Source organism: Halichoeres trimaculatus, unplaced genomic scaffold, assembly GCF_033239565.1.
Source record: "Halichoeres trimaculatus isolate MK-OKI-2021-1 unplaced genomic scaffold, fHalTri1.1 fHalTri1_scaffold_21, whole genome shotgun sequence".
NCBI lineage: Eukaryota > Metazoa > Chordata > Actinopteri > Labriformes > Labridae > Halichoeres > Halichoeres trimaculatus.
In genome coordinates this window covers 17,273,512-17,301,075 of record NW_027437199.1, presented here as the reverse complement: position 1 = coordinate 17,301,075, position 27,564 = coordinate 17,273,512, and the positions used below count along the sequence as shown (strand labels likewise).

The 27,564-nt window shown below is 41.3% G+C and overlaps 1 protein-coding gene across 10 annotated transcripts in view; it reads left to right on the top strand.

Moving 5' to 3' along the window:
- Positions 1 to 27,564, top strand: part of cacna1c (calcium channel, voltage-dependent, L type, alpha 1C subunit) — a 292,067-nt gene that overhangs the window by 165,209 nt on the left and 99,294 nt on the right. For all 10 annotated transcript variants that reach the window (XM_074697816.1, XM_074697807.1, XM_074697809.1 and 7 more), the window contains exons 4-7: positions 9,884 to 10,023; positions 21,313 to 21,452; positions 23,977 to 24,129; positions 26,940 to 27,139. In XM_074697816.1, the coding sequence (XP_074553917.1) occupies positions 9,884 to 10,023; positions 21,313 to 21,452; positions 23,977 to 24,129; positions 26,940 to 27,139 (633 nt within the window). The remainder of the gene's footprint in view (positions 1 to 9,883; positions 10,024 to 21,312; positions 21,453 to 23,976; positions 24,130 to 26,939; positions 27,140 to 27,564) is intronic.

Here is a 27,564-nt window from a genome sequence, read left to right as displayed (position 1 = left end):
CTTTTCAACGTCTTTCTTTGTTTAAGATAACTTTTTGCAGGATGCAAAGCAACAATGCTTTTATTTGTAGCTAAAATAGTAAGAAATCTTCTTCTTCAGAAAAAAGGATAGATGGATAGTGCCATCAAAGGGACTTCAGTCATTGTGCTGTAAATGGATTTGTGTCCTAAAGGGAAAATTAAGCTAAACCACTGATACTGAGACATAACATTTAGAAATATCTATTTCTTGCGCCAATAATCTTATTTTAACAATGCTTTGCAAACAGGCAAATTTATGAAAGCAAGACTTTTTTAAGATCTTTCATAAAGTCTTTATGGGGCCTTGAAGTTAAAGTTAGCAAATTAGCTAGCACTAGCGCGCTGCAGTCACTGAGCAGCAAGCCAGTGACAAAGATAAATTATCAATCAATCAATCTTTATTTCTATAGTGCCAAATCAAAACAAACGTTATCTCAATACACTCTCCAAAAACATTAAGAGGTCTAGACCTGTAAATGATATCATTCATTCATTCATTTTCTGAACTGCTTATCCTGTTCAGGGTCACTGGTGGCTGGAGACTATCCCAGCTGTCATTGGGCAAGAGGCGGGGTACACCCTGGACCGGTCTCCAGTCAATCTCAGGGCTGACACAGAGACAGACAACCATTCACTCACACATTCACACCTACGGACAATTTGGAGTGTTCAGTTAACCTGATGAGCATGTTTTTGGACTGTGGGGAGAAACAGGAGGACCCAGAGAGAACACACCCATGCACAGGGAGAACATGCAAACTCCACACAGAAAGGCCCACCGGCCAAGCTGGGAATCAAACTGGTGACCATCTTGCTGTGAGGCTGCAGCGCTAACCATTGCGCCACCGTGCAGCCCCCGTTAATGTTAAGAAAATTTTATTAACAGAACCCCAACATCAAGACAAGATAAGGAGTCTTATGTCACCATGAGTGCAGAGCTTTGCAGTGTTTAGCAAGTTACCATGGCAAGGAAAAAACGTTTCTTTAACGGGCAGAAACCTTGGACAGACCCAGACTTACGATGATAAGATACAGTTTTCGTGAGCTCGTATTTAAAGACCACTGATCTGTGCTCATCATGGACACAGTTTAACCTGTAATATGACATTTATTTAGCAGACTCTGTTTGGTGCTGAAACAGGCTGAAACATTGTTTTTCTATCATGGAAAATAGTTTAAAGCTTCACAGAGCCTTTTTTACAGTAAGGATATTATTCCACTATAGCCGAACCCCTTCAATTGAATTAGGAGTTGGTCACAGCTGAGTATCCTCAGGGAGAGCTACGCCCACCTCGGGCTGCTTTAAGTGTGTAAAGACTTTCTTTTTTTCTTTTCACCAGTTGATTTGACCCCATGACATCCCACCTAATGAAATTGAGATTATCCTGCGACTAGAACAACTGCACACTGAGAGAATGAAGTGAGCCGCACCGATAAGGTGGAAAGGGAAAGAAATGAAAGGTAGAGAAAAAAACAAGCAATTTATCAGCTGTCTGGCAACTAATCCCAACCCGAGCCCCAATCTCACATATTGCTCTAAACCTCAAGCTCAGTAAGACCCCTCTGCTCCTGCAACAGTTTAGTTTTCTTTATTGGACTCTTGTTCTTTTATCAGGTAAAATGGTGAAACAAAGTAAGGCTCTGCCATCTGTACCTTTGACTTTCTTAATGTTTTATTTACGCTCTGAGACTGTTTCTCTATGCAGTGAGAGCAGTGAGAGCAGTGCAGAGACAGGAAGACTTCTCCCCTGCTCACTGAGCCCAGAGCGACTGACACAGATGATTGACAATATATCAGGCTTTACAACTGATGTGCCATCAAAGTTTAACACACCTTTAAGGACCTCTCTTCAACAGAACTTCAATAGTAGGTGTTAAGAAAAGAGTGTCGCTCCATTCATTCTGCACACACCTGTAGAAATGAAAGAACTGTCTTTAACCTCCAGGCTCTCTCCTCCGCGCCTCTCCTCCTCTCTTGAGTGGCTTTAAAATCTGACTGCTTGATGTCCTTGCGGAGTAGGAGATGGACGGTTTGTTGTGGGTAAATTTTCTCATTTTATGGCAGTTAGAAAATTGTTTTAAGTGCTGAGACGTTGACCTACGAGCCGTGGTTTTCATCACTGTTGTGGATTTAACATCAGAAGTTAATATGCCATTATTAATCTCCTGCTCTTCTTTTGAGCACTGTCAGTCTTGATTACACATCTTTATTCCTCTCCCAGCTGTGGCAATTACAACAGTGTAGAGAAAGCAGACCAATTTTGGTTCAGTGACCCAAAACTTTACCTCAGATTTCAGGCTCTGGTGACTAATCTATTAAACTCTGATTGAAGGAAAATGAAATATAAACCCTAATTATTATGTGTTGTGTTATTAACCCTTTAAAAACAACTGAAAATATCACATCAGACTCAAAGAAGCTGTCGTTTCATTGGCTCTCCATTCAAGCGGAGGCCTCTGCACCATAACAGATGAGCATTACTAAGTAGCTTTATTAATCAGCTGGTAGCAGGAATGTGATATGAATCACTGGAACAGGCAGACTCACAGCTTCACATGTATCTAAGAGTTCATACTGCTACAAAAACACACACAAAGAGACACACACACACACATTGATGCACCTACAGACACGATGGGAAGTCTGGATGCTGAGAGAAGAGCAGTAATTAGGCCTATGTGCTGTGGATGTTCTCGATACAGTACTGATTGGTGTCATCACTTTGTGCATGTGTGTGTCTGTGTGTACGTGTGTGTGCATGTGTGTGTGTGAGAGAGAGAGAAAGAGAGGGAGTAAGTCTGCTGCTGGTGCTGATGCTGCTGCAGCACAGTTTCCATAGTAACGTTGGAGCCCATCTTGGTCTCTATGGTAACTTATGGTTGGCACCCACAGAGGAAAAAAAAACAGATAGAGAGAAAGTTGAGGTGGGTGAAGAAAAGAGGTGAAGAGAGGAGGTGAAGACATGATCGTGAGGGATGAGAGGAAGAGACAAAAAGAAGGATAAGATAACTTTCCTAAATGTCAAAAGAGGAGTTTTCTATTCAACTTTGTGATCTGCTCAGGCATCAGAACTCAAACTTTTGTTGAGGAAGGCTTCAAACTGTGTTTGCTTGTACTAAGATAAGGTTAGGGCATCACTAAAGCAAATTAAAACTTTTTTCTAAGTTTGATTTGATGTGTTTGAATGAGAGATGCAAATTTTACATTTTTCCAGAATCAATCTTTGGAAATGTGAATAAACAACTCTTGATTGTTGTGGAAATTTTCCTGTTTGTGGTGAAGAATGAAATAGAGACTTCTGCCGGCCAGCAAGGTTTTATTTTCTTTGCAAAGAAAAGGTCAGAATGAAGAAAGACCTCAAACATAGGTAGAGTAAAACATTTATACTTAAGAAAACGCTCCCTAAGTTACTCCCCGCGCCCCTTTGTCTGCTGCAGGAATACACATTGAGACAGAGCCTTGAAGCTGGACAGAAGGCGTGAGAGGTCTAGACATAAGACAGAAGGGTCTGGAAGCTTATTGAGGAACCAGGAGATGGGGCGTCTCAAGGAAGTAAGAGATGGGGTGTCTCGAGCAGTGAAAACAAAGACAATGAAATGACAACTACATGATCGCTCATTGACAAAACCTCTGACAAAAACAGCAATTTTTTGCGCTATTAATCACGTTTTCACAAAAGCAAAATAATCCATTAAAACTGATGGCTACAGATCATACGATGGCATGTTTACAAACTTAAACACTTGATAAGATCATAAAAAAATAATCTGTGCGGGCGTATTTTTATACACTCAATGTGGATTTGCTGCGACTAGAGATATAAACAGAAAAGCATGACTCACAGCGTCCAGTCCCCTGCTTTCTTGTTCTTATTGAGAAAAATAAGCATGTCCATGTGGTTCGGTGTCAGCCGGGGCAGGGCAGAATCGTGTCGTAATCAGTCCAGCTGCAGAAAAAAGACTCAGACGGCGCTGATGTCACTGGTTTGCAGACATTGGATACTAGCATTAAAGCAACATCAGTGCCATCCGTCCCTTTTGTATGCCTCATGTCTAAAGCCGGGGAAATGTCTTGTGTAAGTTCTAAAAAACAGCTTCCTCGTAGCTGAATGAAACATAAGATATGTTGTTTGTTCCTGATGAGAGAAAATGCAAAACCAAAATGTATGTTTGAGACAGTTCATAAGCATCAATTAATCAAAACTCAATTAACTGTTAACAACACTAATTAATATTGTTGTTTGTATGAGGTTATGTTTGTGCCACCAGAAACTGAATTTGAATTAAAATATTAAATTTGAAAAGCATGATGAGTAATGGAATTTAGTGTTTTGAAATTGAATTTATTTTTTTAAATGAATTTGAAATTGTATTTTACCTAAGAAAATTAAACTCTTTTTATACTTAAAATTCAAAAACACAGAATTCAATTTCAATTCACAAAGGGCGGAATCAGCTTTACAATTCAACTTCAATTCAGAGCGACACGACCATAATGTGCCAATCAGGGAGCCTAATCGAGCTCAGATTCACAGACACCCTCTACACGTCTGCGGACTCTCCTGTGGTGATGTGTTCCATTAACCTGGGAAGAAGGAACTGGGAGTAATGTCTGCTCCAAGTTGGAAAAAAAAACGTGCCGACATACCAGGGCCGTTGTTAGCACGCCCTGCGTTTTAGTTCACAAATACCACACGAGGGATGTAACTAACACTGTGGGAGCATTTCTACAAATTAAGTTTAACAACACTATGTATACAGCTGATTTAGAGTGTTACAAACATTTGTACACTGATTATTACAGGAGCTTGATAACTGTTAAGAATGGGGGGCAGCCATCTTCGATTTTCAACTCTGGGGTGGTGAGGATCCTTGTGATTTTATTTGACTTTAGCACTTTGAATTGCTTAATGTACTAATTGTGCTCTACAAAAAAATTGCCTTGCCTTAAGATTCTGTTTCCTATAACCCCTGCCTAACTGTGCATTATCAGTAGCCGCGGTTACATGAGGAGTTTTTCGTCTTTCCTAATGGAATCTTTCCAAATGACTTTTCAGAAAACAATAGTATACATGGAAAGGAATATTCCAATCTCTGGTCTACATGCGCAGCTATAATCAAACAGAATAGTCAATGGGGCATGCGCAGAAAAACGTAAACATCACAAGATTTATCAAAGCTGGAGGACGACAGTTTGTTTATCACGGTGTTGCAAAAGTCCGTATTGCGAGTTTGTCGTCTGTCCAGTCTTGAAATTATGTTCAGTTGTTCAAAGTTTGAATCAAAAACAAACTTTCCACAGCAGTCTAGTGCTGACAGCTTGCCGCCATTTTTAAAGCTGAGGAACGTCTCTAGTTGTGTCTTACGTCATATCTGAGCATGTGCTGAAAGAACGCACCCTCACAACTTTCCATTTGAGTGGATACATGAAACCTCAATCGGTTTGGGGAAAGGAATATTCCACCCCTATGAAACCGATTAAATGTCCTTTCAGAATGAGGTGTATACAAACGTTAAATTCTTTCCGTTTGAGCAAATAAACCGAATGCAAGCGGAATATTTGGGTCCATGTAAATGTGGCTACTGACACAGTACTGACATTAATAAGTCATGGCTCAGAAATATTGTGTTATTCCTTAATCACTGGAATTTTTTGATTTTGTTTAAAACCTTGGCTCTATCACAGCTTAGTGACAGAAGAAATTCCCAGGATCCAGTTTCTACCTATGTGTTTGTTGATATATTTTTACATAAAATCTGTATCGTACTTCATTTATCCATCCCTCTCTTTCAGAAAGTTCCACCTTCATCCTGCTAAGAGAATCTCCACTAACACTGTGCTGTACTCCACATTCCTTGTACTTGTCCCGCTGTGGTTGCTGCCTCTAAATAAATCATTACCGGATGTTGGAAGTGGAGCACCTTACAGCCGTACAGAAATGTTTCCTGTCTGAGAGGGAAAAAGTCAGGACTTCAGATTAGCAGCACTGCTAAAGTTGGGTTTCTGGGATGAATCTCACACACTGAATGGACTATAGTGTGTCTTTCTTTCAAAACATCCTCACAGGTTATCCTGTCTTTGAGCACTCACACTCACACACACAGTGACGCACATGCAGAAGGTCACAGGGAATGGAAACATTGTCCACTGAATGGTAGGATGTCGATACCATAATCTGATTGGTGCAGTTGATGGATAGGCGGTTTGGATGACCTATAGCAGCTAACTGAATTATTGCCCCCACATACTCACCTTTCTGTCCATCTGTCAGCCTTCCTCTGTCTCTGTGTGTCTCTGTGTCTGTCTCTCCGTCATCCATCCACCTCTCGTCCCTCATCTTTTCTGTCTCATTTCTCTCCAGTCACTAACAAGATTAGTTGTGCCCCTTATGGATTTTGCCCTTTATGGGGTCTGTGTGAACGGAAGAAAAGAAGGCAGAAGAGTGTGTCTGTGTGTGTGTTTGTGTGTGTCAGGCTGAGCTGTTCCTACCAGATGTTTTTCTCTGTTTTATTCATCTGAGCGCCGCACTGTCTGCCTGTCACCGGCAGATACACAGCCTAGTGATGGAGAGCTTTTGTGAATTAAGGGGAGGGTATTTGTATGAGTCTGAGCGCGTGTGCGTGTGTGTGTGTGCATGTGTGTGTGTGTTAAATTAATTACTCCAGCGTAGACTTGGTTGGAGGGTCTGCAGATCCAATGATGATTATAAATTTAAAAAAATCTCCAGGGCTCTTAGCGGATGCTCACACAGAGAAGTGAGACAGGTGTTTAATGTGAAAATCTTGGTCTGGAGCTGGATACTTCTGTGCTATTAAAGCCCGCTGCATGGACTGGAATTAAAAATGAGGGGAGGTTAGAAAGACAGAGACAAGAAACAAAACAAATTAAGGACAGCTTTCTGAGCAGGTGCAGAATCCCAGACCTTAGAAAATCTACTTTCCTTTCAAGTCATCTGTCCATCAAAATGTGCAAATCCTCCAAATTCTCATTCACATCATCCCCTCCACTTTCAAGCTTCCTGAGCATGTCTGAGTGTGGGAAATAACACCTCCAAATCTCAGTGTGTGTGATAATCACATCATTAAGGACATTATCTCAAAGCATGATTCTTTTATCGACACCTCAGAGTTTTCTGTGGTTTGAATATAAAGCCATAAAAATCCAGTTAAAACCAACACAAACCCTTAAACTCAGCAGTTATAAATGAAACAGTGAAACCACAGCTGTCATGTCAATAGTGGAGACATGTGTGGCTGATTCTCATGGCCCAGTGTGTGTTTGTACATGTGTGGCCTTACTGGACATGTTTGTTTAGCTGGACCCACTTTGAAGTCACATCTGCTCTGAGAGATCCAACTTCAGTGCAGAGAAGAAATCCATACATATTCAGCATCTTGCTACCAAATATTCTATAATCAGTGCTGTGAAGGCTTTTAGAGTGATCTTGAAATGGTCTCACTTTTATGGATTTCGATGTTCATAACCCAGGATTTATGGTCAGGTTGGACCCTCCCAGGAGAACACAAATCTGTCTGCGGCAAATCGACCAAAAGTCAGTTTGATGCCACTGTACTGGTCGCAAAGTTTAGCAGTGAGAAAGAGAGATCTGTAATTTTCTCTGCTTCTTCTTGGATTCTTGGATTTATCATAGTAATGGTGGACACTGGAGCAGACTGGAAAAAAATGGACATCAGAGCAGAAAAAAGCTAAAAAGGAGAGTGATAGAGCATGGGCTAAAACATGGGTCAAGCTGTTTGTGTTAATGCTCATCCCAACCCACAGTCAGCAGTTATTCTGCAGTGGTCTGTTCAAACTTGAGAGTCTATCAATAAAATGAAGAGTGAAGTTACGTTAGCTCTGATTGGTGAGGTTGGAGTTGGTAGATGAGCACTGGTAGGACAGTAACACGTTGCCGACACGTCTCTGAGCATCAGGATGTGAGTAACATTGAACAGATAGTCTGCTCACCTTCTGGACACTAAACTAAAAACTGAGTTTACAAAGTTTGCTTGTTGTCACGTTTTAAACGATAGCGCTACGTAACTATGCATGACTAAGTTACCTTGTTGCTTTGCATCCTGGGGAAAGTTTTCTTGAAGAAAAGTAGTTTTAAAAGAAAACCCTGCTCTGTTGATTTGCTTTTGATATAAATGAGACTTTGTTGCTGGGTCAAATCCCACTACAGACCAGGTTTGAATTTGTGTTTGGCTTGATGGAACAGATCTGAAGTATATCTTCTTCTTTTTCTATGTGGCAATAATATTTAATTAAAATATTAATGCTGGCTAGTTTTCTCTTCGTCACACGTTTTTTTTGAATGAATCCAGTGTGAGAGAACAGCTAATATTCCCCTTTCAAAGTGTTTTGATCACTAAAAAAGATCTCCACCAAGCATATTGTGAATGTCACCAACACTTTAGTCCTACTTTAATGTTATACTCCCTTTCAGCAGACTGTCTGCTACTATTTGGTTTTGATGCAGTTTTGTACAATAATTTGTTTCTTGACAGTGTTGAAAATTATGATGACCCAGTACATATTTCATATTCTGGTTCTTAGTATCCAGAATATTCCCAGGATCTGGGTCGTACTTTTACATCTGTCAGAAATTATGGTGACCTTGTCTTGTATTGTTTTGCAAAACAATCCGACCACTTATTGTAGAGTTTCATACACATACGGTGAAAACAGCCTATCTCACAATGATAAAGAATCCTTCAAAAAAATCCTGGATCTAGACGGTGAACCGGATCACCTGCAAAATTTAATCACTTCTTCATTATCCCATTTTGAACATTTCCTGAAAATTTCATCAAGATCCATTTGTTACTTTTTGAGTTATGTTGTTCACAAACAAACAGACAAACTCTCCCAAAAACATAACCTCCTTGGTGGAGGAAATAATAAGGCTGTCTGAAATAGCATCACATTTTTAAAGGGACTAATTTCCTTACCCTCTTCGTTGGACACACAGAAGCAGTTTCCTTCCAGACTCAGGTTCAGCTGACCGTTCCCTTAGGGACGGGACTTGGAGCATAAGGAGACCTGGTTGGCCTTGTGTCCCAAACCTCTGGCCCTGTGTCTGTGTGTGTGTACGATCATGAGAAACAGCGGAAAGGAGAAGTTAAGATTAAGATAAATGAAAAGATTGAGCTAAACTTATCTTCATATTTGATAAAAATTGTGTATGAAAGCAGAAAATATTTATAACGTTAAAAACTTCCTGGCTAATTGATATTTAAGCGCATTAGTCTTAAACTACCTCTTTAATGGCCTTTCATTTAAAACCTTACTAATGTGAGGGCTGATTACGTGAATGATGGACAGTTATGAAGCCAATGATGATCGCGAAAACCCTCTCTGTGTGGCTCAAGGCCATTCCAGGACATTTCCCAGGACCCTTCTCTCAGGGGTCATTTCTATGACAACACTATCTGTGGACTTGTGCAGTAAAGCAGTCGCTTGTGTGAGTTTTATGTGTGTGTGTGTGTATGTGTACGAACACACACACGGATGCATTCCCTTCTCGAGACATTAGCCTCCCAGGACAGGAAGAGAGTCACTTTTATAAAATAACCAAATACTTTGATTGTGTACACGATTACAAGCTGGACAAATACATGTTCACGTATAAATAATCAAACACACACACTCACACACTCTTTAGACAAACAGTTAGAGAACGGCTTGTTCTGGTTGATACAATCAGTGTGGTGGAGGAGGAAAAAGGCCTTCACTGTCGGTACTCACAAGTCCTTATGGGGGTAGAAAGAAAATATCTTAACTTCACCACCAAAGGCATTTTTTTTTCCTTTCCAAACTTTTCCAGTATAATCAACGCTGCCTTTTTGTGTCTCTACAGGAGCGTGTGGAGTACCTGTTCCTCATCATCTTCACAGTGGAGGCTTTCCTGAAGGTAATAGCATACGGCCTGCTCTTCCACCCCAACGCCTACCTGAGGAACGGCTGGAATCTGCTTGACTTCATCATCGTAGTCGTAGGGTGAGTGGACGGAAACATTCAGAAATGATGAAAGCTGTGAAGGAAAGTGACAAAGATAGCTCTGCACCGTCTCCCTCTCAGCTTTTTAAAGCATTGAGTAACACATTTTAAAACCTCAGAACATCACTGGCAAACTACACATCGTACCTTTGTACAATTACTGTCAACAAACGCAACTACTGCCAAGACAATTAGCAGCCTGAGTTTAATGCCAGAGGAACTCAAAGTGCCAGGCTCTGTCACATTTCCCATGGACACTTTTAATTCCCACGGGTGCAACGAGGAAGCTGCTGCCTTCCTCTGGTATTTGCTTAAAATAGTACTCTCACGCTTTGATGATGAAAGATGTTGCCTTTTCATCTCTGTAGTCTTCTGGCTCACAAAGTAAATTATAATCAAGAGACTTAAAGAGGTGTGAGATATAAGAGATATGCTTTTTTTTACCTACAGCAGTGGCGATTGCTTTAAAGGGATAGTTCAGTTTTTTTGAAGTGGGGTTGTATGAGCTCTATGTGACCACTAAGGACATTAGATACAGTAGAAAGTTGTCTGCTCTCCCTCAGTAAGACACAAACTTTAATCGATGGTGACAAGGAAATAGGCACTAACAGGGAGAGACGCACCAAATTCAAAGGCTATTTTCTCTGACTACAAGAACTAAAATCAAAAAGTAATACCACAATATAAGAGTGCGCTACATAAAATATTTTTTAAGTGCATTAAGTCTTCGGAAATATAAACATTTATCTGGACCTAACTAACTGGTCATGTGTCCTTCCGCGCAGCGCTAGTGCGCTCCGTCCCCCCTCCTCCTTTCAGCGGTAGGGAATGTAAACAAGCTATGCTTCAGGCGCTGGTTTTAGCCTTGTGTAAGTCTGATCAAGTATCGTAATTCTTTTGTTTGTACTCTAAGGATTGTGAGGCAGCGTAGGAAATTCAAAATGAGTGACTATGACAGCGACGATGAAGTTTCATTCACTTTGGAACCAAAAGGATACCTGTATGAACCAGAGTACACAGAAGAAGAGCTGCTACAGATGGCAACTGAAAGGAATACAGAGGAGACATCCACGGACCTCCTTCTCATTCATCCCTCAGCGTCTCAGCGCTTTAACACAGTCGGACGCTGAGCGTCTTCTGACTTCAGCGGGGAAGCGTAGAGTGGGTTGTTCCACTGTGGAAACTGGACGGTCATTGGATAAACGCTGGGCTTTGTCCCGCCCATCGGACGCTCAGCGTCTCTGAGGGTCTATGAGGCAGTGGGCTGGCCTGGACGCTGGGCTTCTGCATGATGATTGGACGATCTGTCTCAGGCTGAATCCCTTTTTGATTGACAGTGAAATTAACCAGTCAGTGATCTTGAAGTAAAACCCTCCACTGGAGCATCTACTCAGTTGTTCTGGACTGATCTGGAGGCTTTATCGATCCCCAGCAAGTTTACCTTTCTTAAAAACGACGAATGTTGAGAGAACACTGGTAAAATCCCTGGAAAAAACACCTGGTTGGTACGACAGGGTTACAGATCATTTTCTTGAAAAGGAATGCAGGGTAGAATTTACATTTAAATAAATAAACAAATTTACGATGGAGGGCAGAAAAAATTAGCACCCCTTCCTTGACTGACCAGCAGCTGCCACTGACCTACAGGTATCATAAGTAGCATTGTTGACACAAATATATCCCAACTTTTAAGAGAAGTTTTGCATCCAAACAATCCTCCTTCACAGTGGATCAGTTAAGCTGCAGCAGACAGGCCTGCAGCGGATTGGTGAAGGCTAAACTGATTAGCTTGTTAGATGCTGATAGCAAAGCTCTGCTCTGTTTTTCTTTATCTGCAACTCAGCAACATCGCCCATCTGCTAAACCCTCTGTGCCCCTGGCCTTTGTGCAAGTGTGTTCATATGTGTGTGTATGTCAGGAGTGTGTGTGTGCCAGCTGTGCTTAGTGTACACTTTTATAGGAGGGTAGTGTTACTGTAGCTAGTGGACCTGACAGTTACATTAATGCCATAAAGATGGTCTAATCGACCATGTATGGTTGTGTGTTTGTGTGTGTTTGTGTGTGTTTGCTGTGTGGAGAAAGAGACAGCAAGAAGGAGGCCCTCAGCCTGAAGGAAGGCTCTGTAAACACACACACACACACACACACACACGCCCTCTCTCATTGCCAGTGAAGTGTTCATTCACATTAGCCTTCACAAACTGAAAGTGGTTGGCTTCACCCCAAAGATACACACACTCACTTACACACACATACACCATCGGCTGGCATCAGGGTACCAGTGCCCCTGGCATAAACACAACCTTTACCACTCTTATGCAGTTATCTACCCTCTCTGTCTGCCTTCCTCTCCGTCTTTCTCAGTTTCTATTTGTATTGAGGCATCTGTTGTGGTGCAGCATAGTTTAATTGTGCATGAAACAGTTCCTGTGCTCTCAAGGAAATTGTTTTTTTTAATCCTGCAACACTGCGTCAAGGAGGTCAAAGGTCTCAAACTCCAGCTTTGGTAAAGGCAGAGTTCAGTTTCTTGCTCAAGGACGCTTCAGGGAGACTGCTGCTTGCAGTTTTTGGAGAGTTGACCCTGATGGCTTCTTCAGTCTTTCACAAGATCTTAAGATTGTCTATTCATAGATGGCAGAGAAACATTAAAATATGATGGGAAGGTGTGATCAAAAGGTGACTCAAAACAAAGATGTATATAGGCGTTTGTCAGCGTGGACCCATCTTCTTTATTCCTGTGCAAATCACGTTCTTCTGAGAAATACAGCATAGTTGTTTTGTTGAAAGATAAAGATACTCTCTGATTAGAATCAAGAGGGCGATCTAAATCCACCAACACAATCCTGTCCCAACACCCCAAAGCAGTTTCACTTGCATGGGGCCCCACTTTTGGCACAGGATTATTGAAAATGCCCACAAAATACTTAACCCCTGCAAGTCAGGAATATACCAGCAACTCTATGAGGTCTCTGTACGCCTTGTCCAGAAGCAGCTTTTGGTAGCTCTCCACTGAAGTAGAGTTGAGCCGATCATCTTGTGTATTGGAGAATACTAAGAGCAGAAGTGGAGCAACATTTTGTTGAAAGACAGTCAGCAGATTGAGCAACACAAGCACAACATGGTAGTCCACAACGATCGTAACAACAGTGCTGTTGGACTGTTGTATGCGCTTGCACGAAGCGGAGCGTGGCGTCCGTTTCCAATGAAAACGCCGGCTTACTGTTTACACAGCAACAGTGTTGGCAGTGTTTAAGAAAAATCCCGCTCTGGAGGCCGTTTCAGAAGTTTTACTTTCAAGGTCGGCTGAAACATTGTGTCCATGTAAGTGGCAGGGGTGTAACGCAACAATACTTTTGCGTTTTACCCTGAAACCGTTGTCGTGCAAATGGCCCCTGAGGCTACAGTTTTCTAACCTTGCAGAGCAGACGGACCTGCCTGATTCAGTTTCTGAACTCCAATGACCAACGATTTCACTCGGCTAAATTCTGACCGGCCCAATCAGGGAAGAGAGGCGGGAGCTGTGGGAGCAGACGTGACGCCAGCAGACTTTCGTACTTGTCAGCGTTCCTTTGATTCTTAAGTCAAATTTATAAAAACAGAAGCTGTCGTCTAACGCCTTTTTCACAGCTGTTTCTCGTGATTCAGTAGTTGTTCATCTATTGTTTCTTAGAAGCATCGGCTCACATAAGCTACGTCATACCGTGGCATGATGTGGATTGGTCCGTGGTGAGTGCGTTAATCAGAACGGTCGTTCAATCACCAGCTGCAAATCGGAAATCGGAAGAGCTGCTACCCAGATGGACTTGTGAAATAATTCTGTGGTGGATATATGAAACTGTACGTCTGGCGTGTCAGGTTAAGAGTTTTCATTGCCACTAAAAAACATGGCAATAGAAGCCTGGGGAAATGTTGCCTGGTCTAATGAGTCTGGATTTCTGCTGACATATCCCAATGGTATAGGCTCTGAATTTTGAATAAACGACATGAAAACACGGATCCATCCTGCCTCATACCAACGGTTCAGGCTGCTGCTGGTGTATTAAGGTAGGGTTTTTTTTTCCCCATCCATCCCAGTGTACCTGTCTCCTAATGGACACTTCCTCCAGAAAAATACTCCATGTCATCAAGCTCAAATCAACTTGAAAGTGTTTCTTGAACACGACAATGGGTTCACTGGCCTCCACAGTCAACAGACAGATCCAATAGAGCACCTTTGGGATGTGGTGGAATTGGAGATTCTCATCCCCCTTAGTACCAACTGAGCATGGTTTAAAGTCCACAGCCTACCTGAGTATTGTTGCTGACCATGTCCATCCCTTTATGAGCACAGTGTACCCATCTTCTGATGGCTACTTCCAGCAGGATAACGCTCCATGTCATAAAGCTGGAATCATCTCAGACTGGTTTCTTCAACATGACAATGAGTTCCCTGTACTCAAATGTCCTCCACAGTCCCCAGATCTCAATCCAATAGAGCACCTTTGGGATGTGGTGGAACGGGAGATTCTCATCATGGATGTTCAGCCAACAAATCTGCAGCAACTGTGTGATGCTATCATGTCAATATGAACCAAACTCTCTGAGGAATGTTTCCAGTACCTTGTTGAATCAGCTCTGAAGGAAAAAGGGATCCAACCTGGTTGTAGCAATGTAGGCTGAGTAAAGTGCCTGGTGAACAACAGTGAGGCGACTCCTAAAGTCTAATCTGGGACTCCACTGTGTGTGCCATCCAGTGTTTGAACCACGATCCAACCTGAAACTTTGCTCAGCAGTCGTATTGAGCTTTCATTTGCGTACATTAAAGCTAATACACTCCCATCATCGATCCAGTGTTGGTGTGAGCTAACACCAACTATACCATGTTTGCACATGTGCAACGAGGTCAGTCTTTGATTAGCCCTGCTCGCCTAAGCGTTAACTCTGCCCTTGCTGTGGGGGCAGCAGATCAAAACATTTTGCACATGAAAAGATTCACAAAAATCAAAAATTTGAATAAACACACAGTCTCCCTCTGTTTCACCCAGGACACACACACACACACACACACACACACACACACACACACACACACACACACACACACACATCCAGGAAATGCTCAGCTGCAGAGACACAGCACTAAGTCTGTGTGTGTGTGTGTGTGTGTGTGTGTGTGTGTGTGTGTGTGTGTGTGTGTGTGTGTGTGTGTGTGTGTGTGTGTGTGTGTGTGTGTGTGTGTGTGTGTGTGTGTGTGTGTTGATGAGTAGTGACAGTTTGCTCCCTCTGAAACATTCACCATATGGGTAAAAGAGCTCGTACCTGGTGGCGAGCAGCCTTTTTAGGCATATCTACACACACACACACACACACACACACGCACACGCTCATACATGAAGATTTCACACAGATGTTGCTGCCTGTGATCTTGATGTTGCTTGTCTCTTAGTCGATAAGTGAAGGTCTGATGAGCGAACAGGCTCTGTGTGGGTGTGAGTGTGTGTGTGTGTGTGTGTGCCCTGTATGTATTCTATGGATTCTTTGAAGTCTCTTCTCCCTGTTGCTCCTTCGTCACCTCCTTTCTGCTTTTTATTCCGCTCCCTCATTAAACCCACTGGAGGTTGCATAAAAATCTCGAGGTTATCAATAATGAAGAAAATCAGCAGCAGGCCTATTATGAATGTGTAATAATCCAAATATTTAATTCAGTGTTTGTCATCTGCAGTTACATGCCTCCACCACTTAAAACCCCTTTGATTCAGCTGAAGCTCAGTTATCTTTATGAATGCACATAGCCTCTTCTATCTTTAGCTAAGGATGTACACAGTCTGTTATGTAGTGCTAAATTCAAACGCCTTAATTATCATTTAACACCCCACCATGGAGAAACACGCCTGTGCTGATGGTGCAAAACTGCAGATCCTCGACATGCTTTTAATATTCCGTTTCAAAGGCGTGCTTCACACAGTAAGAGGGAGAGAGGGAGTGAATCAAATTGAGAGGGAGGCAGTGAGAAATGGAGAGGCTGAGAGAGAGGCCGATATGTTTTGAGAGGTCTTTTTCAAGTGGCCATTTCATCTGTGCTAATTGATAATTCCCCATGACTAACGCGCCGCTGACTGGCCTTTGAGCCGCGCTCGCTGGAAAATGGTATTGTATGGTGATTTCTAAAGGATCTCAGAGACACAGAGAGAGGAGAGGGACAGTGATAAGCTCAGCAGGACGTAGGTAAATACAAGCTTGTGAGCCACTCGTATCTAAAAAGATGTCTGTGGATAATGGGATGAAAGCTGGCAGACAGCAACGATACTAAAACATGTTTGGCCCTTTGATTGAATTCTGTATTTGGGTTAATTTCTGCTTATTTGTCAATGAGTTGTACAGTAAATATTCTCACCTGAACTTCACAGCCTAATGTAAGTGTTATACATGTCATTACTGAAGTATTGACATTAGACTTCTATTCCTTGAAGACTCTACATGATCTTTGAACAGAGATAAGTCCATATTCTTGACAAAGATGACGGAGATACTTTTTGCCATTTTCTGTCCATCTTTAAGTGGAGGGCAGATGTGAAGGGAGGCAGAGGACTCAAGAGGTTCATAAAAAAAATAATAATAAATAAAAAACATGAGGACCAAGGCACCAAAAGATAATACCAAATCGTAAGTAGTTTAAAGTCAATGATTTTAATTAAAAGAAAGAAATAAAATAGTTAAGAGGTGTCTATATATAGGGATTATCAGTCTATGTCAGCATAAAAATGCGCATACATCTTGACCCCAGAAGCAGCATTTTGCTGCATTCATTCAGATGAGTTAGCGTTTTTAAGCACAAAGTTCAAGCTGTTCTCAGCATAAAAATGTATGCTTGTTCCATGGTCAGTTTTTAGGAACGATACTATACAACAGAGGCAACGTTTATCAAGTTTTGACCGTCACAGAGTTAATAGCGACCACGCTAACTGGTTACTCTCAGTCGACAGTATCAGTGATTAACAAGCGGCAACCTCTGGTCTAAGAATCAGAGACAATGCAAAAGTGCTAAAATCTGCTGTTTCTCAAGTGTCCACTTGAGGCTGGCTCTGAAAGTACCAGAAGTCACATACACATCAAGCCAAAAAAAGCTGTTTTCACAGCAGAAATTAACCTATTCACAGCCTGGTTTAAAAGCGTCTCCTGTCTGAGTCGCTAATTTTACTATCAGCACCCACTGTACGGGGGGTGAATTTTTTTCTAACTCGGCAGTTCAGAGGAAATTAAGATTGCAAGCTCGCCCAATCTGAGGCACAACTCAGGGTCACGTGACCAACAGGCGCCATATAGCTTTACGAGAAGCCCTTGCCACTACCAATATGGCCGCTATAGCCGATGTGCTTCATTTTCCCTTTCAGAAACAGACGGGTGACGACTACGTCCATATTTGGTACAGTCTATGGTAATTAACAACCGAGAGTCACCAGTTAACAGGGTCACACTTTACACTGGAACACCGGCGGCGTCTGCAGGTGAATAATTAAATGTGCTGTCTTTAGCTGATTTGGAGCAGTTCTCTGGATGTGGTTTTCTGTTGTTTTTTTTTAATTATGAACCAGGTCTCAAACTCAGCAGTCTGTGTGCTATTATTTGGTCTGGGAGGGTTTCTGATTTATTGACACACGTTAACATCCTGGTCTGTCACAGTCTGGTAAGTGTCCACAGATAATGCAGTCATGAGCATCTAGTGACAGTTCTGTGTTCAAAATGCTCTCTGGGTACACGCCAGATTTCTCCTCTAAAAACGTCTGTCCACCTAATATCTGTCCACTTGCTGATCTCTTCTGTCCACTCGCTGAAATTTCACAAACCTTGGAGCCGTTTAACATCCGTAAAAGTGCTTATATTTAGTTTAAAAATGTGTTTTTTGGTGGTTAACTCCTCCACGTCAGTTGACAAACAGTTATACTCCACAGTGCTTCTGCACCCAAGTTGTGCACGCATTGGTCGTTGTTAAATGAATAATCCCGCTATACAATTGATGTTTTTTTAGTTCTATGTCTCTATTAATGATTTAAATATATGTATATATAAAGTCCATATTCTTCGGCAGAAGTATTTATAAACTTGAGTGCTGATACTCAATGATAAAATGATAAATCCTGTTAGCAAAAATGTAATTACCAAGATCATTAATTTGGACTTTCTATTTTGCAGTCACAGGATCCAGATGTTGAACAGCTTGAAGGCGTGGAGAAAAAATGTCAGCCTGCATGATTTATTACAAAGAGTAGAGGAAGGAAAAAAAATATTCAAAGACCTAGAAATCATCATCCAAACCTTTTTGCTGGAAACATATACATATATTATTCTACACAGCAGCACAGATTGGCTGTAAACTGAAGTATGGCACATAATATTCAAATGATAAAACAGCCCCAGGCTAGAGTTCTACAAATGCATGAAGCCAAGCAGTATTTATCATGTGGTGTGTGAGAATTTCAGCTGTTGGTTCATCAACAACCTTAAGATGCCTTTAAATAATTTACTAGATGCCAAAGCTGGGCTCAGACTGCAGCTGTTTAATCCTAATCCTCACCAATTTTTAAATTGGATTTCATCAAACAGGCAAAATTGGAAAACAGCAGTGCATCGTTCAGTGCAGGATATTTTTAGTACTGCTGTCTCTGCCAGAAGGAAAATAATGCATTGCAACAAGGATGGCCTTACCATTGTTGAGGACAGCCTGGGGTGACTCGGTCAAAGTAGGCGGTTGTAATTTGAGAGGAATCTCAGATAGGATGTAAACGCTCAATAAATCAATCAACAGCAGTGTTAGCATTAGCCTTAAAGCTAAGATGTTTACCAGGATTTTTTCTTCTTTTTTTCGTTGCTTGCCGCTGCCCAAGTAGCTGCCTATTGCAGTAGCTCTCTCTTCTTTGTCCGTTTCTTGTAATTTTTTTCGTCTCTTTTTCGTAATATTTGTTATTGGAGTGGATCATTACTTTGTATGGCTCATTTGTTGGTCATGGACACCAAACTTTTTGTGACTTCAGCGATATTTTGACTACTTTTCTCCTGTGTTTGTCTGGAGATCCTACATGTGACCATGGCTGCATTGTTTACAAGCGAAATTAGCTGTTAGCAGCCTTTAGCATGTCAATGTTAACTAGTTTGAGGCTTGATGATTTCCCTCGAGGTGAGGACGACGTGCTGGTTCTCAGGTGTGAGCTAGGAGGTGACGGCGTGGACCTGTCCTTCCATCCATCGTTGTTGGGAACGTAAGATCTATCTCCGGTGGGCTGGACGAGCTGGCTGTGCTAGCCCAGTGGCAGAGGGGCTGCCGGAGGACAAGGTGGCATTGTGCTGTTCACAGACGTGGCTGACGGAGCTGACATCGGACGCCGGCGCCACATCGGAGGAGCTTTGCCTGCTGTGAGCAGACAGGATCCAGGAGACAGAGACTGAACAGACTGCTGAAGAGGCTCAGTCCTGGACCCTGTGGAGGTGGAGACTGGCTGGGCTGGAGAGAGGTGGACGGGATGTCGTCATCTATTTTCTTGTGGACATTTTTGCACTTTCTATACACCTTCTTACTTTTGTTTTCTTAAATGCTGCTGTGACTCCTGAATTTCCCCTCGGGGATAAATAAAGTAATTTCTATTCTTTTGTATTCTATCATGGGCCACTGGCTGCATTTCATTGCAGATTTCTACTATCACACACGTTTTAAACCAAATTTCAAACATGCATTGAAGAGGAAATGGGCCAGAGTCCACTTTTATTCTATAATCACGTCTAATCAATTGTTTCTGGTGACATCACCTCCTGCCTTTATATTGTCCTTCCTTTGGTACTGTGAACCCTGACCCTTAATGTTTCCACCTGCACCTCATTACCTCTAATACTGAAGTCTGTCTCTCTTTGTCTTGTGTCAGTTGTGTGAGCTTTAGCTATGTTTTTTATGTCCTGTTTTCAGCATTTTTTTATCTATTTTTTTTAACTCTAGTAGTAACTGTGAATTTTTGTTGCTTCTCATTCAGTTTTTTGTTTCCAGCTTTGCTGCTATTTTTAGGTTAACCCTTCTCAAGTTACTTCAATGTGGCTGTTATTTTTTGTTTATCATTGTTCATCACCTGATCAAACATTTAAGACCACGGCCTTTAGAAGCCAAAACTAGCCAACTGATTCTTTATACAATGTCATTTTCTGTCAGGTATTTACTCTGTCGTGACCTCCAGAGGCAAAAATACTTTGTCTCTTTGAACGTTGTCAGATTGTTGAGCTGCCTAAGCAAGGCCTCTCACAACCGTTGTAGGTTGGACGCAGTTAGACAGTTATTTTGAATTTCTTCAAAGATCCTGAGAGTTATGGTATGAAAAATTCAAGTGGTAGATCCCCCCAAATAATTTCACCAGCACTGAGCCGGAGGATCCATCAAGGCCTGAGACGACCCTCTTCCAAAAACTTAGGCTGTTACTGGGGCTGACTGCAGCCCAATAATTGTCAGACGGCATCTGCGAGAGAAGCGCTTTAGGAACAACTTGGAGCAACGCTGCCACTGGAAACACACATATCAAGCATGCCCAAACAAATTTTTACAGTGATCAACAAGAACGGTGGAGCGCCTCATTACTGAGTTCTTCTTTGAAACTTTTATATTTTACTAGAGAGGGTTTTCAAGGCTTTTTTGTGAGTTAGTTTGTTTTTCTTTTTTACTTTTTTTCTCTTTTTTTGAGCTGTGGTCTTGAACTTTTCCCTGATTCAGTTTGATTGTTGTTTGCAATTATTTTTATTTTTTTATTTTTTTATTCATTTTTGAGCCATTTCTTCTTTTGGGATTTGAAGTTCTACAAAGAACCTGTTTAAGATCCAACGGTGGAAAATTTAAATTCTTGCAGTTTCCAGCTGGTCTTAAACTTTTAATCTGCTGTGTATAGCAATGATAGTGGTATTCAATGTGCTCATATTCAATCTGACTATGCTACAGGCTCTCTACTTTATAAAGACATCGTCTTCAGCACACAAACAGTGTTCTGTTGTGCTGACTGTCAAATCCTTAAAGGCGAGTGTCTCACATTTCCTTATCTGTGAAAGACAGAAGGAACAGATGAAACACTTTCTATTGTTAGGCTCGAGAGTGAAACAGATGTGCTGTTTTATTTTCTCCCAGAAACAAATTTGAGTCTGACACAGAGCAGGTGTCATCATCATTGTTTTACATTTCAAAGCTGGGGTCCAAATGTCACTGAGTGCACACATTGATGGAGATGATGGAGCTTAGAAAGGCTCGTGTGTCTGACGATAGCTGATGAAATCTTTCTTTCCACCTTGCAGGTTATTCAGTGCGATCTTGGAGCAGGCCACCAAAGGGGACGGAGCCACTCCTATCGGAGGGAAGGCAGCAGGCTTCGATGTCAAAGCTCTGAGGGCTTTCAGAGTACTCAGACCCCTCAGACTGGTTTCTGGAGTACCCAGTAAGTACCTGCAGCTGAGGACGAGAACAGAGGATGAGATAGAGACAGAAAAGAAAAGAAAGACAGAGGAAATGATGCCCTGAGGATCAGGTGTGAATGGTGATTGGGTGAGGTAGAGGGAAAATGAACCACAGATTGAAGCTGATATTGCTGCCACGCATGCACACACACTTTAGACACACACACACATACACACATGCTGACAGATAGAGTCCTGTTGTCCTGTTGTCAGACACTCAGACGGTGAAGCTGTAGATGAGTTGTCTGTCAGCCCGTCTGTAAGTGACTACAGAAATCAATAATCCAACAGGCCAGGAGACAGGAAGGGATCAGATCATTTGGATGAACACTGTGTGAGTGTGTGCACCTGTGTGTGTGTGAGCAGACAGAAACACAGGATGCTGACACTTAACACAAGTCTTCCTCAGTTGCTGATGAAGCCTACTTTGTTTTTGAGCTTGTATGAAGTGTTATTAACAGCAACACAATAATTGAAGCTTAAATTAATAATACACTGCATCCATCACTTGTGTAAGATGAAATGTGTTTCTTGCTTACTTCGGTAAATTAGAAAATTGTTTTTGGCCATTATAATCAGTGACAAACCCACATTTAGGCCAGAATGATGAAAATAGCTGACAAAATTACCGCCCATTCTTCAGCCTCGTACAGAAGATGAAGCTCTTCATGGTTTTCGTGAGGTATTAGAGTACTGTATTTTAAGCTTTTGTCCATCAAAGCTTCCTGTAAATCAGCTGGAACTATCAATCCCTCAAGAGCACGTACTTCCCAGAAACCATCATGTCATAGATATCAGCTAAACTCTTTTCTGAGAACTTTATAAAAAGTTCTCTGTAAGGCGATAATAACTTCCAGAGAGAATGTTGAAACTGTTAAGACTCGTGACTTAGCTTGAATTCTGATGATTCAGACTTCAGTCTCATACTGCAAACAGTTTGGAGTGCAACAACGCGCCTCAAAATAAACTATAATCACGTTAACGAGGTCTCAACCCCAACTTGGACCTCAGTAAGGGAGACTCAACTCGGACTTGATTCAGATCCCTCTCCGGTGACTCAGACTGGGCTCAGGCTCAAGGTTTGGTGACTCATCTACAACAGTGAAAGTGCGTAAATGATGATTAACAGCAAGTTTCCAACCCAGTGATGCACTTCAGATGCTTTGATGTATCTGAATGATTTCAGTAACATCAGACTGTTTCCACACTTTATCCTTAACCCAGCCCAGAGGTGTCCACACTCTTTTCAGAGGGCCACAGTTGGCTTTGTGAAAATAACCAAGGGCCAGCAGCTCTTACAGACATATTTATCAACCATGTAGCAACTTCAGGGAACAAACAGGAGGCTGGGGTTGGGCCAAGTATTGTGTCCAACCGTAGACTGTATATAGTAAGGACAGTGTGGCTCCATGGTTTACCATTGTACAGTTTTGAAGCCAAAATTCCCCCGTCACAGGTGCAGCCATTGACAAAAATGATATTTTTTTTATTTCTCTCAAGAGTCTAATCTCTTCTTGGCTCAACCCCCAGACATATTTTATTATCCCCGAAAAAAAATACCCCACAAGAATGGCAGCAGTTAGTGATCCTTAAATGTGACGTAGAACCTCAATTTTAACCTCTTATGACTAATGAAAACCAAAGCAAATCAACACAACAATTGGACATGAGAAACATTTCAATGAGGTGTATTAATTTTTTAAAGTTTGACCACAGCCTATCTGGAATGACTGGAAGGACTGATTTTTTTGACCTATACTGCAGCCAGCCACCAGGGGGAGCAGTTTTTGTGGTAACCTCAGTTTGAGCCAAGCAAGATGGTGTCCATTTTTCTTACAATCTATGTGGCCACATTGAATTGAAAAAAAACATGAAAAGATTTTTAACAGATTTACAGACGATCAATAATGGAAATCTAATGAAAACAGCCAGTCAAACCTCACCTGTCCCTCAGGTGTCTCTTGATACCAGATGATCAGTAGTCAGTTTTCTGCAGTGTTACATGCCGCGTAAACATCAGCTCTGCTTCTGACCAAGGAAAATGTTCTCCATCAGGGGGCGATATTGGGAAAATATGTCAGGATTTTTTATGGCAGGATCAGGATCTGGATCTTATTATGATTTTTTAAGGCTATAACATCTTTTCTGCACCAATTTCATAATTTTTATCTAGTCGTGTTCTATGATGTGTTTTTTTAACTCTCACTTTTTGACATCATGATAAATGAATTTAAAGACATCAGCTGAGAGTTGTTGATTTTCTGCAGAATGTACAGTGCTTTAGCTTTATACAAGTAGCCTATAAACAGTCCAAATGTAGTTTAGAAAGACGTTACTAGATGCTTTGGTTTTGTTTGTGACCTTGATAGAAAATGTAAATGTCTGCATCATTTAGAGCAGGACTTCAGTGCCATAATTGATACATTGTAAGATGAAAGGGCTGTACTTTAAATCAGGACCTCGGGCCTCTGTGTGATTGTGTGATTGTGTGTTTGTGTGCTCCAGGTTTACAGGTGGTGCTGAACTCCATAATTAAAGCCATGGTTCCTCTGCTCCACATTGCTCTGCTGGTTCTCTTCGTCATCATCATCTACGCCATCATCGGCCTGGAGCTCTTCATGGGCAAGATGCACAAGACCTGTGTTCACAAGCATATAGGTAAACACACACACACATTTACAGAGACAGTGACAGCTATAGGCTAAAATGTTGGTTATTGTTCACTGGTGCACAAATGCAGATCCAGACATGCATGATGAACACGTATACTCAGTTTTTACTTCAGTGCTCCAATAGATCCAGGAGCATGTTTTGAGCTGTGTGTGAGAGCATGCCTCACAGAGCATATATTCACACACTGCTGGATCCTCTACCTACACTCTGAGCTTTTCTAATGAATATAAAAGCATTAACTTCACTCTAACCTTATTTTTCTTCAGAGTCTGAAGGATATTTGCATAAATGTTTGACGACAGTGAAGCTTCACACATCAGCCTGTAAAGTGAGGAGAAATACAGTACCTTAAACAGTTGAAAAGATTAATTATTTAAACCACCGTTAATGTTTCTGAGTATGAATGATTCCAGCAATAATGGAAACAGCAGCCTCCATAAATGACTGGAACATTTTTTTTGTGAAGGCTCTAAGGTATAAATGGACTTGAGTGTTGTTATGGTGATGTTATAGCTCCCGTGAGAGGAATTAGCTAGCAGAGGATAAGTGCTGTTGGGATAGTCTCTGTTATCCTGTGCATCACTCTCCACAGCCTGTTTTTTTTTTTTTTTAATTAGTAAAACATCTTTTAACATTGATTTTTTTCATGAATACTGTGTTTTTAGTTATTCACTGGTATTTAATCTTCTTTCAAGACATTTTTCCGTTTTGCATTTAAGATGTGTTGGCTCTTATTGATTTCAGTTCCGAGTAGAAATAAAAATCCACATGAACAACACAACATACTGATAGCAGTCTGCTACTCTTTAAGTCAATGAGAAGTGAGGCTTGTTTCTGTAGAAATCTAACTGATAAAGCCTTAATCAACTGAAAAAGTTTTACATTTGAATAAAGAAAAGTTCTTATCCTCCTTCATTGTTATATGACTCAATCACAGGGGTGGCCAACCTGTATGCGGCTCTTCGATCCATTCATAAAAATATATATACAGTTAAGAGTATTGGTGTGCCGATCAATCTAAAATATACTGATGTTAATGTTGGGATCAGTGTTGATCAATGAATGGGTGTACAGATTGATACTTAAGTTTCAGTTTCTCTTCTTTAGTACGAATTAAACACACAAACACAGTAAATCTCGCTTTGAAAGTTGGAAATGTATTGATTTTAATTTTATGTCATTTTGTTTATGTGTGACAGGAAGTGCGTTTGTAAGACTGCATTACGTGGCTCTCTGTAGTACCACGGTCATTTTTGTGGCTCTTGGTCCCTGACTGGTTGGCCACCCCTGCTAAAACAGATATGGTGCCGCAAACTGTTTCCATTTGCAATTCTTTATTTTTTTTATTTTTTTCATTAGTTGTAAGGCAGTTTTGAGGTTTAAAGTATCAAACATAAAAAGGTAGTACAAAAAATACATAGATAAAATAAAGAAGAATGGTAAAAAAGGATGCTACAATGCTGGCAGTGGTTGAAGTCATAAAATGTACAGAACCAAATTAGAAAAGTCCTAAAAATGAGACAAATCAAACACGACAAGCTCAGAGTAAGAACCAAAATGTGAGACTCAGAACAGGTGTCAAAATTCACTGAGATTTATTTGAAAAAAGAAAACAAAGCCCAACTCAAAATCACAGAAAAGGCTGGTATAAGAAACTGCAAAAAACGTAGCAAACTGTTGGATCTTCTCTAGACAAGAAACTTGGTAAAGCACGTGACAAGACTTAACACAACGAACTGTCACAGAGACAAGGCAGACACAGCCACTAAATAGACACAAGGTGAGGGACACAGCTGGGAACAATCACAAAATAAACAATCAAGACAACATCAAGACAGGAAGTAAAATCAAAACACAAACAGACAGAACTACAAAACACCAGACGCAAGACAGACATCAACAAATCAAACTCGACAACTAACATAGCATGACAAAACATATGCATCAGTGTTACAAAGTCAGCCATGTATTTCAAGTGGGTCCTCCATATATCTATGAAAGTATTTTGTTTGTTAGCAGTTTCAAATTCTTAAGCCAGTGGATTTCTCAGACCTCTGACCTTCTTTCTTACCAAAGTAATAAAGACTGAGAGTTGTAATTATAAGAAAACGTTTTTTCAATCTCGAAAACTGTCTTCTTCTTTAACATTACTCCACATCTCTGAAGACATGCTCAGGGAAGTCAGGAAAGAGTCTGTAATCATTATTTTACAAAATGGATGGAACAAGAACCTGTCATGAATAGTGAAAAGACGATGAACTTGTGACAAAACATCCACAGCATCTAGCAGGAATACACAGACAAAAAATCAAAATCATTGGCTGGTGCTAGGATGAAGAGCTTCTATATCAAACCAAAGACAAAAGCTAAAGCTGATACGTGTCCTCATATGTGTCCAATCTTTTTTAATGAAACCTAAAAACTTCCAGACTGGTGCAGATACTTTTTTGGGGGTTGGGTCGTGTGCCTAATTTTCCTCTTTTAATTAATCCTATGCACAGTGTCCCTGGTGCTAAAAGGGGTTAGTTCAACTGAAGAACCAGCTTATTTTTTCCATGCGCAAGGGCCACGAAAGAGCGACATCATTACATCACTGAATACGTCTCTTCCTGTCTCAAAAGCATCAGGAAATACACGAATAATTTCCACAAACAGACCTAACACGTGTCAAATGTGATCTATTATTTGAAATCTACTGAGGAGAGACTTAACAGCCTTTTTTAACCTGAAAGATATGTTTGGGTCAGAAGAAAGAATCAGAACCAGCTTGTTCTTACTGCTTCTCTTTGTTTCAGGCTCCATTTCAGAGGAGAAGCCGGCGCCGTGTGCGCCTGACGGAGCTTACGGTCGACACTGTAACCACAACGAAACAGAATGCAAAATGGGCTGGGAGGGCCCGAACGACGGCATCACCAACTTCGATAACTTCGCCTTCGCCATGCTCACGGTGTTCCAGTGTATAACCATGGAGGGCTGGACCGACGTGCTGTACTGGGTGAGCCGGACACCACAACTGTGTGTGTGTGTGTGTTAGTGTGTAAGTTGAATGAGTGTTTGAATGTATGTTTAACTTCTATCTGTAACATCAGTGCCACATGAGTGCTTTTTAAAGAAAGTCTATGAGGCAGTTTTACACACACACAGGTGTACACACTGTGATTATGTTTGAGAGCGGCAGGGTGTGTGTATGTGTGAGCTCATATCTGAGGCCAAATCGATGCAGACAATACACTGTATAATTGAAGGCGCCGATTCATTTTGAACGTGCATTGAATCCTGATGCTGGATTCAAGTGTCAGGGGAGCACAAACACACACACACACACACACACACACACACACACACACACACACACACACACACACACACACACACACACACACACACACACACACACTGAGCCTCAGAGAAACAGTTCGA